At 36.6% G+C, this 13,305-nt stretch overlaps 1 protein-coding gene across 10 annotated transcripts in view; it reads left to right on the top strand.

Moving 5' to 3' along the window:
- The window catches only part of Unc79 (unc-79 homolog (C. elegans)), a 250,138-nt gene that overhangs the window by 197,585 nt on the left and 39,248 nt on the right, over nucleotides 1-13,305 (top strand). For all 10 annotated transcript variants that reach the window (XM_013517287.1, XM_013517282.1, XM_013517285.1 and 7 more), the window contains 5 exons: nucleotides 3,956-4,068; nucleotides 4,155-4,240; nucleotides 5,004-5,177; nucleotides 8,165-8,233; nucleotides 11,664-11,774. In XM_013517287.1, the coding sequence (XP_013372741.1) occupies nucleotides 3,956-4,068; nucleotides 4,155-4,240; nucleotides 5,004-5,177; nucleotides 8,165-8,233; nucleotides 11,664-11,774 (553 nt within the window). The remainder of the gene's footprint in view (nucleotides 1-3,955; nucleotides 4,069-4,154; nucleotides 4,241-5,003; nucleotides 5,178-8,164; nucleotides 8,234-11,663; nucleotides 11,775-13,305) is intronic.

The raw sequence follows: 13,305 nt of genomic DNA on the forward strand, positions 1-13,305 counted from the left end.
TTTCAGTTAAGCAGCTACAGAACACTGAACCTATAGTCAACAATAATATATAGTACACTTAAAATCTTAAGAAAGTAGATTTCATGCTGTGTTCTTATGAGAATAAAATTTAAAATATTTAAAATGAAAAATTAAAAACCAAAGAAAGGACCACTTTAACATATGTGCTGAAATAGGTCATGGAGGTGACAGGAAGCAGGAAAACCAGTTTGGAAATTGTTTCATTGTGCAAGTAAGAGAAAATGGTGACTTGCTTTCAGGTGATGAGAAACTGTCACATTAAGGATATATTTAGGAGATATTTTGAAAGTAGAGCCAACAGAGTTTGCTGATAGATTGGATACTAGGTGAGAGAGAAAGGAGGCAAGAGTGCCTCTCAGATTTTGGGTACCTTTGCTGAATTTCCTCATCTGTGAAAGGGTACTAACATATGCCCTTCCTGTGCCACAGGGTATTGTCTGGCACTCCCATCATGTGCCACTTACTGAGACAGGCGAGTAAGTGAGCACTGATGTCACGAGTGGGTGTAGCTCACTAACGCTAAATTTACTAGACACGATCTAGTCTGTGTAGTGGTAAAGAAAAGGAGAAGGGAAGGGCCTCCCTTAAGAAGTGACATTTTTAACTAGGATCTGAAAGAAATAAGTTGAATTTAACTGCAAACAGTTATGGAAAGAGCTTGGGTAAAGTTGCTAAGGTAATAAAGAACACAGTATGTGGAAAAAACTATGAAAAGGCTAGTGTGGCTACAAGTGCAGAAACGCAAGCTTTCACTGAGATTGGCTGAGGGGTGTGTGTGTGTGTGTGTGTGTGTGTGTGTGTGTGTAGCATATGGAAAGGTTACTTTGGCAACATGTGACAGGATGAGAGAACTAAAGGGCAGGAATAGATGCTATGTGTGACTTCGAGTACACTGATCCTTTTCTGCCTTAGTTTTCTCAACTGTAAAAGGGATTCTAACATATGCCGCTCTTGTGCAACAGGGGTAATTGCTGCGAGGTCCAAGTGACAGAGTTTTGTGACGTGTAACTGTAGCATTTTGTACAAACATAAAATGGCATTGTTTTTAGTATTGTATGTCAACAACTGAAGGTTTTAGATATCCTTTCTTTTGTTCTATTTGGGCATATAATTTTTAAAAGCTTTTTTCTTCTTAATATTTTGAAGTCTCATATAAGTTTTTAAGTATACAATAAAGTTGAAAGAATTTTACAGCGAACACTTATATACTTATCACCTACTTTCTACAGTGGGCATGTTATTTATTTTATCACATATCCCTCTATCTGGCCTTATATCCATTTTGTTTGGATTAATTTCAAAGTAAACTTCAGACTTAGTACACTTGTCCCCCTATGTATGTCAGCAAAGTTGGCATTAACTACAATTAAATTTTCTTAGGGACATCAGAGCTAGTGCTGCTAGAAAGGGTGAGACTTGCATAGTTATGGTTTCCCCTTCAACCATTGTACACTTGATGCATGTCAAAAGAACTTTATGTGGTTCTGTTTCTTAAACCAAGGTACCAGAAGATGGATTTTCTGAGGTGCTTAGGGTTTTACCTACTCTGTTTCTTAATGGTATTATTTCCTGAGGAAATTTTAAAACAGATGAAATCTAATTTATGAAATTTTAAAAAAATTATAACTACTGCTTCCTATCATTTACTCAAGACAAATTTGTCTACTTTTAAGACATACAGATGTTATCCAATGTTTTCTTCTAAGTTTATTGTTTTAGCATGTATACTAGCATCTTCATCATTCTCAAGTTAATTTTTATATGTGATGTGAGGTGGGAGTTCCTTGTCATTCATATTACCATCTAATTACTTTAGCATCATTTTTCTAAAAGCACTTTTTTTCTCTTTGGATGTGTTTGGTGTTTATTAAACTAAAGGACACCATATAAGGATAAGCCTATTTCTGGGCTTCCTACCCTGTTCCATTGATCTACACTGATCTTCCTGTAGATCTTCAAGCTAGTACCACACTGTCTTGATTCAGTAGTTATGTAGTAAGTCATTGAAGTCACAGAGTATGAGTCCTGCAACTGTAGTCATCTTTTTCAAGGCTGGTCTGGATATCTAGACTCTTTGCATTTCCATGTAAATTTTAGAATAAGTGACTCATTCTTAACCATAGGCCTGCTGGAGCTGTACTAAAAGTATAAATCAATTTGGGGACAACTGACATAAAGGTGGTGAATCTTCCAATTCATGAACATGGTATACATCTTCACTACAAAAGATTTTTATCAGTATTTTTTAGTTTAAATGCAGAGATCTTATACATCTTTGTTAAATTTATTCTTAAAATTTTTGTTTTGTAAAGATAATATAAATTGAATTTTGAAAAATTTCATTAACTTTTTACTGCTGATATAAATTTGTGTATACTAACATTGTATCCTAGATAAATTCACTTCTTAGTTCTAGAAGTTACTTTATAGATATCTTAGGATTTACTATATATGGGAAAACATCATATCTGCAAACAATAATAGCTTTGCTACTTCCTTTCTCATCTTTGATCTTTTCTTTTTATTATCTTATTGAAATGACTAGTACGGTAATAGAGATGTGGGAGTGGACATTCTTGCTTTGTGTGCTATCTTACAGAGAAAATATTCAATATCTCAATATTAGTTATATTAGCTATAGGTTTTTTGTAAGTGCCCTTTAGCAAATTAAGGATGCTTCCTTCTATTTCCAGTTTCTTGATTTTTTTTTAAAGTTATGAGAGTGTGCTGAACTTTTGTTAAATGTAATTTCTACATATATTGAAATAATCAAAAGTTTTTTATCTTTATTCTTTAATATATTGAATTACATCCATTGAATTCTTACATTTCTGAGGCAAAGTCTACTTGATTGTGATGTATCATTTTTTTAACCTATAGCTGGATTCAATGTCCTTGAGGAATATTTGTCAGTCTTTTCTATTTCCATTTTTTAAATTTTCTGATAATGTTTTATTTTGATAATGGCTTTATCTGATTTAGTTTTAGGGCTATGCTGACCTCATAAAACAAATTGGTAGAGGATCTCTGCTCTGAAAGTTATTGTAAAGTTTGGAGTCGGGGCTGGGGATTTAGCTCAGCGGCAAAAGCGCCTGCCTGGCAAGCGCAAGGTCGTGAGTTCGGTTCCCGGTACCGGAGAAAAACCAAAAAAAAAAAAAAAAAAAAGTTTGGAGTTATTTTTTTCCTAAATAAGACTTTTGGTTTCAATGTTTGAACCAGCATTTCAGGTATGCATGGCATACTATGGCAATAATAGGTGTAAATAGACAAGCAGGACTTTCCACCCTTTATCTGTTTGCATTCTGATTTCTTCTTCCTGATAACTTACCCTCTAAGTGTTTCAGAAAAATCCATGCTCTGGTACCTTGGTTTAAGATACAGGACCACATAAAGTTCTTTTGATATGCATGAAGTGTATAATGGATGTAGGGGAAACCACAGCTATGAAAGTCCTACGCTTTTTAGCAGTACCAGCTCAGATGTCCCTAAGAAAATTTCCTTGATCTCTCAATGGGAATGAACATCTCCCTTACTATAGTTTTCCTCACAACAGTTCTCCCAATAGCCAAATACACTTTTGGGGAAGATCTCGCTGATAATCTTCATCCAGCATTCTATTTCTGATTGCCATTCTCTGCACATGCGACCTTTGCAGGTTTTCTTTTCTCCTGAGGCCCTGGAACCTTCATACATACTTTGGGAGACTTGGATTAAGTCTGAGATCATTTTGACATTTCATGGTTTTATCTAAAAAATATATTGTTAATAAAAATGAGGCTTGGCTAGATTATTTCAACTCACTGATGAAAATGACAATGAGATGTTGCATAAGAAGACTGGTGTGTAATTGCCTAAACTCTGAATGAATAACTGCTAAATGCATACTCGATGGCTCACAATTTCTTGTGCTATTTCTTTCCCTATTCCAACACAGCATGATGGTCCCTGGCAATGCAGCAGGGGTGGCCAAGCAGTTCCTGCGCTGCATCTTCCATCAACTGGCCCCCAACGGCATCTTCCCGCAGTTGTTCCAGAGCACCATCAAAGGTAATGTGCCCAGAGGTTCCAGACACCACAAACCTGGCTAGTCCCCCAAACCAGAACACTACTAAATCTGACTGTTTTTTTGGCAGATGGAACTTTTTTACGGACCTTGGCCACATCTCTCATGGACTTCAACGAGCTGAGCTCTATTGCTGCTCTCAGTCAGCTCTTGGAGGTAGGTTTGCTTTAATGCTACCCTATGCCCCAGCCAAAATGTCACTCTGTACAGTACTGCTGAGGGAGAAACTCACATTCATTAACTTAAAAATTTGATTTAAATTTTGTATGGTTTACTATTCATTTAAGCTTCTAGACACTCTCAGCTAAGTGTTGGACAGCGAGTTGAAAACTCACCTCCACAGAACTATCCTTTGGACTTTGGAAATGAGCCATAATGGGTAGACCACCACATAATGTTCAGTACCAGGACCCTCTACTGCCTAATTACAGTGGAGTGTTGTATCACAAAACTGAGATTCCAGTCGTGGCTCCTCTGTTTATGTGCTGTCTTTTTGTCTTGTGAGACTAAAGTTCAAGTCTCAGCTCTACTACTGTCTCTCTTAGCTAGTATTTCGCTAGGAGGAAAGCGGCTGCTCTCGTAATTTATAGTTCCTGTCTTTGGGCTGAATGATTCTTTCCGGTGAGCATCATGCAGTATGACTTCTTAGGATTGAAATACACCAATTATAGATCCTTATTTCTTGCTTACATTTTACCTTTCATTGAGTCAGAGATCACGAATCTTCCCTTTGAAGTTTGTCCGAACTTGTCAAATTTTCTCGTTTTCTTCCCATTACAATAATTGGCCTATATAGTTGGCACTCACCATATGTTTATAGCATTATATGGGATTTTAAAAACTGACTTCACCAATAGCTATATGAATGAATCCCCCATGCTGTTTCAGCATTTGATTGCCTATGCTTTTGTGTTTTTAGGGTCTAAATAACAAAAAGAATTTACCAGCAGGGGGTGCTATGATACGCTGTTTGGAAAACATTGCTACTTTCATGGAAGCTTTGCCCATGGATTCTCCTAGTAGCCTCTGGACCACAATCAGCAACCAGTTTCAGACATTTTTTGCCAAGCTGCCTTGTGTTTTACCTCTAAAGGTAAGCAAAGCCTACAATTTCATTTTTAATTACTTCCTGGCCATTTGCTTACAGAGAACAACACAAGAGGCGGTCTTGGGTGATGTGATGTATCCCAAAGTGTTTGTCTGCCATGGAATGCAGAGAATTATTCAAGTTCTTCTTTTAAATATTACCAAATGACAACTACCTGGAATGGGCATTTTGCTCACTGATATGAATATGTTCTGTGTACATTTTTTGCTGTTTTTTTAAAAGTCAGGAAGACATTAGTAGATTTGTGTTTAGCTAGAAATTTTCTCAGGTGTACATTAAATAAACAAATTAATAGTTTTGTCTAAAGGGAGCCCAGGTATGTAATGTAAAGTTTTAATTTTAGAATTATCTAAAGGGAAATGTTTGCCTATGTATTTGTGAATGAAGAACTTGTAAGACCAAGATGATATTTCTGCTGGACTCATTACTCCCCAATATCATACCACCTTGCGAGAACACATACATAGTAACTTTCCTGAAAATAATGTTGGCCCAAGGGTTAGTACCAACATGGGCCCATTAAATGCAAACATAGACACCTATACTACTAAAGTTCGAAGAGACTTATAAAGATTTATTCTTTCCAGGCCCCATCTCCTATATGGGGGATTGCATCCAAAGGGGTGGTGCTACTTGCTTAAATAGCTCAGCAGTGGGAGAATTAAGAATTAGAACTCAAATCTTCTATGGCACAGTCCAGTGCTCTTTCTACTCACAGACCCCTCAAACCCTTCTAAAACAGGGATGAGGAAAAGGCATTTGCACCTCTAGAACAAGGAGAAAAGATGTGGTCGGCAGTGGCATTGCTGTGTCTTTGATCAGTAGCCCCAATAGGTATTTTGTGCTTTCTCTGTGCATTTCACAGATGAAAGTATTTAAATTGGAACACAGTGAATCACTTGTTCATCTGACAAGTGAAGTTACATGTTGTTAGCTCCACTTCTGAAATGAGTATTAGATACGTGTAAAATGTCATAAAGATCAATCACCTCTGATAATACCTTTGGTAAATTGGCAGATATTTCTAATAGGGAATGTAAGGACGATCATTCAGTGACCCTTAGCCTTCTTTATGCTGCTTTGAGTTTGAAGGTAGAGGAAGACACAGAGGTACAGGGGAAGGATCCTTAGCATTTCCCTCATTCTCTCACAAATCTGGATTAACTAAATAAATCCAAGAAAATAAGATTAGTACTTTGAAACCTTGGATATACATAGGTACTATAAATACACATACGAAAAATCAAGTGCACACATTTTAACACAGCCACACAGAGCCTCTCTTGAGGGGGGAGTCATCATGGGAGTTCATTGCTAAGAGAGCGCTATACTCTGAGAGGAGGAGCGGGCAGGGCAGCAGATTCAGATGGCTGTGTGCAGATAGTTAAGATAGTTAATTGAAAGCATTTCCTGCTGTAAACAACTGGTATGCCTAAGTTGTAAGTCATCTCTGCCCATGGGAACCTTGCCTGCAGGGCTAGTGAGTGAAGTGGAATGACGTAAGATAATAGGAAAACTGAGACCCCCTAAGAACTGTAAAGCATTAGTCCCACTACTGGTTCAGCCACTACTCTGCCTGCTGATTGTTATGCAGGTGATGAGACCTCAGGTGGATCTTCCCACATTTCCTGATTTTTAAATCACTGACAGGGGTGGTAGAGTGGTGGTGGTGGTGATGAGCAGCCAGTTGTCAACCCCTGGATTAAAGTAAGTAAAAGTCCCATCAACTCCAATGGGTATTGAGCATACAAAGTAGGCCAGTGGTTCCTTTAAAAGACACTTGTGAAATACTTTTGGGATTTGTGTGAGAATTTTCCCCTGCTAGGTCAGATTTAGGCAGATCAAGGCATTGCTTCTATTTTGTTTTTAATCTCTGGGAAAAATACAAAGTTGTTGAATGATTTGTAGCTTATTATTATCAGTTTGGAAAATGGACTTCAAATTTAAGTGTGCATCAGTGTCCTTACAGGCTTGATAGAACCTGGATTACTGGGCCTGATTCCTGAGTTTCTCATTCAACAGAGTGGGTCCTAAGGACTTGAATTTTAACAAGTTTCCAGAAAACAGACTTGCTGCTGGATCCAAGGGCTCCACTTGGAGAACTGACTTGGTTGGCACCATCTGAAAGAGGCTACAATACATAGCTGCAGAAACAGAACTATAGCCTCCTACTGGAATATATTTACAATGTTAAACAATATTTTTTTGAGTCAGGGTCTCACTATGTAGTTTAGACTGGCTTTGAACTCACTATGTAGTCCAACCTGGCCTTGAACTCATGGTGATCTTGCCTCAGCCTCCCAAGTGCTGGGATTAGAGGCATGCACCACCATGCCCAGCCAGTAATATTATTCTTCATTCTTGTTGCAGAATGTTTCTTCCACCCAAGTAAATTCAATTTAAAAAGTATATTTTGATGTACTTGCCAAAATAGAACTCTAGTAGACTTGTAGGGAATGACTGATTTTTCTCTTGTTGAAATTTTACTGCATTTCCCCAGGTTTTGTCATGTCTTTTCACAATGGATAAAGAACAAATAAAACTAGCTTTTATTTAGATTAATGGTTTTTAAATAGATCTAAGGTTTTTTTTTCCAACATGACCTTTCACAAGTTAGTGTATCTCTTTAGAGTTGGTTACATTTAATATCTACCTATCCACCCATGTGTCCATCTATCCATCCATCCACCCAGTTGTCAATCCAGATTCCTGTATGATTTAATTCTATAGCCACATCTTTGAAAAATAGTACAGGAGCTGTATTTAATTATTTAATGTTGTTTAACTGATTGTTTTATTTAAAAGTTTTAACTTGAGAATGGTTATTTTCAATGTGAATATCTGGCATAAGAAACTATGAGAGGTAATTTTAGATTTTTCTTTTTTGCTAAAATAAATACAGACACTATTTAAAATAAAAGATCTATGAGGAAGGGAACTGACTTTTTACTTTTTTCAATATTTGTTCACAGTGTTCTTTAGATTCCAGTTTGAGAATTATGATTTGCCTCCTGAAGATACCTTCTACTAATGCCACAAGGGTATGTATGTTTCAGAAAAACATAATCCATTGGGTATTTGGTTATTTTTAACCTAAAAAGATAGGTGTATAGCACTACTGTATAGTTCTTCCATACTGAATGCCTCCACTTCAGTCTCCTTCCTCTGCTTCTGCTAGGTCAGTATCTAATATATCACAGTGCTATTGTTTATAATTGGTCCTTCTAATCCTAGGTCATGTCTACCAATCCATATTCCATACTACTAACTAGGTGATCCTTCTAAACACAGAATTCATTGCATTGGTTCCTTGGTTGAAAATCTTTGATAACTTCTCATTTATTTTAGAATAATGTGGCTTTAGAAAGATACTTTATTACTTACCAGATTACCTTTCTAAGTTAGTCCTTGGCTGCTTGTACCATCCCTTATTCCTCCTATGCACTCTCACAATAAGCATCATCATCTTCATCAAAACAACTGCTGTTTATTGAATACTTACCTTATGGCTGACCTTGTGTTTAGAACATTGCATATGTAATCTATTTAGTTTTATACTCTCCTTGCCCTTGCTTAGGTTATTTCCTTTCTGTGAAATGCTTTGGTACTAGGAATTGAACTCAGGACCTTGCACTTGCCAGGCAGGTGCTGTGCCACTGAGCTATATCCCTGGCCTGAAATGCTTTTACTCTTATCAGTGTGCTGAACTTCTTCTCATTTGTCAAGCTTCCATTCAGATCTTTTTAAATGCTCGTACAATCTATAGCAACTACCTCTCATGTCAGTTCCCATTATACTTGCCTGAGATTTCTCTGTTAGCACTTATATTGTCCTGAAGCCTCTCTGGTGAGACCATGAGCTTCAAGAAGTCCAGTTCTGTGTCTCATTCACTTCTGTATTCCCAGAATACAGAATACCTCTCTGGGCTACATTATATGCAATGGTGCAATTGTGTGTATTGCAATAGGTTGTAATTACTACTTAATATCTCAACAATTTGTGTTACCTGCAACCGTTTACCTTCACTGTGCTTCCATAGACTCACAGTTTATGATAGAAAGTTGCAAAGAAATTATTTGGCTCAATCTGGTCATTTATAGATAAGGAATAACCTCAGAGAAATAAAATGCCTTAGCCAAGGTAGTTTGTAGAAGATTTGAGACTTAAACGAAGGTCCTTTGAGTCCAAGCTCCTTTGTTTTTCATTTGCACATGTTGCCCATCACCATTCTGGTTCATTAAATATAAGGACAAGTTTCTGTATAGTCTTGAATTTAGGTTTCTCTTTTTAATCAATGAGGATGCATTATTTATCAATGTGAGACATATTGCCGTCCCTATTCATCTGTTGTCAGCATTTGAAAGCAACAGCCTTTATACAGAGCTGCCTTCACAAAGAATGCTGAATCAAACCTACCATTTCAATGAGTTTTTAAAAAATGTTCTGTATAGAAACCATCACATAAGTTTCTGTGGGGAGTACAAATAAGTGAAAAGCATAATTTCTGTTCTCAGGGGCAACTAACATGCAATGAATTCATTTTTTCCATCAATGGAAGAAACCTCAAAAGCATTCATATTCTTTGATTTAGTAGTTTGTTTTTCTGAGAATCTACTCTAAGTAAGAAAATGAAAATTGTTGTTATTCACAGTAAAATGTGACTTTTGGCCATTAAAATGGATGGGTGTTACAAAGAATTAAATGGCACCGGAATTTTCTTATTATATGATGTTATTAAAAACAAAATGTATACTTTGTGCATAGATAAGATTTCAACCAAGTAAACTGATTTACAGTGAAGAAAGGAAGTATGTCAACATGTTATCTCTAGGGGTGAGAATACATATGACTTACTTCCTCTTCAGTACTTTCCTACATATTCTGGCTCAGCACATTTTTATTACTTTTATAATCCAGACGCTAAGGACTACAGAAGTTGAAAAGTGATGGCAGTTATGACACTGGAGTCTAGTTAAATCTTTACAGAGCAATTATACCTCTGGAAAATTTCCTTAAGATTTGGGTGTGAATTAATTCGATAATTGTATGGCCTTAGGCAAATCACTTGACTACTTAACTACCTCAGTTGCAAAATAGGGAGGGATACTAACCCTTCAGAGGATTAATAATGAAGACTGTAGCTAACATAGGTGGAGGGCTTACTGTTGCCAAGTACTTTATATGTCTTTATGTACTTTACATTATTTTCTTTAATTCTCATAACAATCCTAAGGAGGCAGAAGCCATTATTTAGCTGTTTTTACAGAGAAGAGAACTAACTTTCAGAGAGACTAAATCATTTCTTCAGTGTCACAGAAAGCTAGAATTTGAAAACACTTGTATCACAGATTGGAAAACTTGTGTCATTACTTGTACTATAACGTGCTGTTTCCCAGGGTAATTGTAAGAAATTTGAATGAGGTAAAGTGTATGAAAGCACCAAACTGCCTAACACCTAGTAGGTGCTCAATAAATGTTTCTAAATAACTTAAGAAAGCATATAGAATGAAACTGACCCTTTATAGGTAGGATTCAAATAGTATGTTAATCAGCTTTCTGTGCCTGCAACAAACTGCCTGACATAATTTAGAGGAGGGAAGATTTATTGTGGCTTATAGTTTCAGACTTATAGTTGTCTAGTTCCTTTGCTGTGGACCTATTTTAGGTCAGAACATCAAAGCAGAAGCTGTGGCAGAGCAAAGCAGTGTCCTCTCATGGCAGCCAGAAGCAGAGAGAGATAGACAGTGAGGAGTCCAGGGATCAAATGTGGTCCTCAATATCACACCCCCATGATGCAGTCTCTTGTACTAGGCCCCACGTCTTGTTTTTGTCACCTCCCAATAATGCCATCAAATTATGATCATCAGTGGATGAAAATTAAAATCCTCATGATCCAGTCATTTCCCTCAAATGCCCATCAGCTGGCAAACAAACCTTTAGGACATGAGTTTTGGGGGGCGTGTCAAATTCAAACCATAATGTATGGGTGAAACCAAATATCTACCTGATAAATATTGGCAGGAGGCTGGATTTTTATTTAAGCTAATAGTACTTGGATCCTTAAGAACAAGGTTGGTTCTTATTACTTTACTGAGAAGACAGGCTTCTGGAGAATGTGATTCTGGTGAACTATCAATGCCCAAAGCTTCTGAGAAATAGCAGGGAAAACCCTAATGCAGACCTTACAGGGTCTAAATTGCTTAGGGTGGACAGGAAGATAGGATACTTATAGTTAAGTAGGTTTGTATACTATGTCACTTGGAAAAATGGATTTTTGAGCAATAAAATGATTAAATCATGTTCTTTGAGCTATTGATTGAATGTACAGTTCTATTTTTATTGGACTATAGTAGCCACCTGGCAACAGATTTTAAATTAAAAAAGAATGTTTCTATTAGTTAAAGTGAATAAGGCTTTAATTTTTTTTAAAGAAAGGAATCAGCAATTTATTTGGCCCCAATCTTATTGCAGAGTTTGTTGGAACCATTCTCGAAACTGCTCAGCTTTGTCATTCAGAATGCTGTCTTCACTCTGGCATACCTGGTGGAGCTGTGTGGCTTGTGTTACCGAGCTTTCACTAAGGTATGTTCCTGTGTGTATGTTCTCATGAAACTGAAAACCAACAGAAATATTTTTTCTAATCAATCTCAAATCTCTGTTATGTTAATTGTTTTAATTGGTTAGTAATGAGTAATTCTGGTAAGGTCTAATGTATATTATTAGAAGAAAACAATTTACACATATATACATGAATTGTATCTAAAATATACAGACTGGGAGGTCTTACAATTTAGAAGAGAAGAGGTATTTTGAGTATTGAGTTAATTAACGGTCTAATGGACCTCTCAAGGGCTTTTTCAAGTTCTGCATCCCATGATTAGTGGGCAAGCCATCACTACATATCATTTTTCATTCAAAGTAGAAAAATATTGGCTTGTAATTTGTAAAAGCCCATGGAGAGCTCCTTAATTCTCATCATTTGTTTGTCTTTCCAGTTCTGGGCTCTTGGCCTCTGAGATCAGAATCTCATGTTTTTTCATCTTGCCTTAATCACGGTTCCTCTACTGAATTATCTTTAGTGTCCCTTTCTCCACAGCTGAGAAAGTGGAAAAGTACTGCTTGCCCAGCAGATACAGCAACTGTATTGGAATCTATACACTGTCCAAATGGAAAAGCAGAGGCAGGGAATATTAAGAGCATTTCTGTACTTAAGAACAATATGCATATAGCCTTCAATTTCCATACTTTCCAAGTTTATTTTCAAAGGGGTCTCTGTGTTCTCCTCCCTTGAACATTCAGAATGCTCCTTTATTCATGTTGCTCACTTTTCATAAGCCCTTTATTTCCTCATAAAAGTAATTTTAAAACAAGTCTTTCATCTTACTTAAAACACCCTTGTCTTCTTTTTTCCAGCCGGTGTCCATTCTGCTTGTTAAACATGCCATGACGATTTTTTTTTTGGCCTTTCTAATTACAAACTATTTATTACCTTGCCTGGAGCAATGTATTTTCTAACTATTAAGATAATCAACAATTTTTTCTTATTTCATATCTCTCTTAAAAAATAACCTCTTTTCACTTAAAAAAGTAGGTGACACAACACCAAATACAATAAAAAGAAATAGTATTTTTCTTAGTCATTTCATTTCTTAATTGTCTCTATGTTTGATTTGTTTAAATTTTATCTTATTTTGGAGAAAGATTCTTAATGAGTTTTTATGTGTTGGGAACTATAGGTATTGATCACAGGGGACCTCTGAGGATTCTGAAGTCAAGATAGTTGTGGTTTTGAATATTCATTATAGATTATGTCCTCTCATATTCCACTATAATTTTAGTGGTCTCTCAATTCCTGTTGTCATCTAACCTTCCTTCAGTTCTCCATTATAAAATGATTATTATTTATGGAAAGCTTCCATCCAGGGTTGTTATGGTTGATACATTGTGTCAACTTGGGGAGTCTAGAGGTTTGGCTAAGTGACTCAGCAGGAAGCCAAGGTGCTTACTTTGTATACATCCTGAGCCTGTGGAAGAGGAGGACTTGGAAATTATGTGAGAGCTACACGCCCCTTAGGTGGGGGTAGCCTGTTTAGGATCTAAGGGAGGGAAAGAG

Source organism: Chinchilla lanigera, unplaced genomic scaffold (genome assembly GCF_000276665.1).
Source record: "Chinchilla lanigera isolate Chin_1 unplaced genomic scaffold, ChiLan1.0 scaffold00037, whole genome shotgun sequence".
NCBI lineage: Eukaryota > Metazoa > Chordata > Mammalia > Rodentia > Chinchillidae > Chinchilla > Chinchilla lanigera.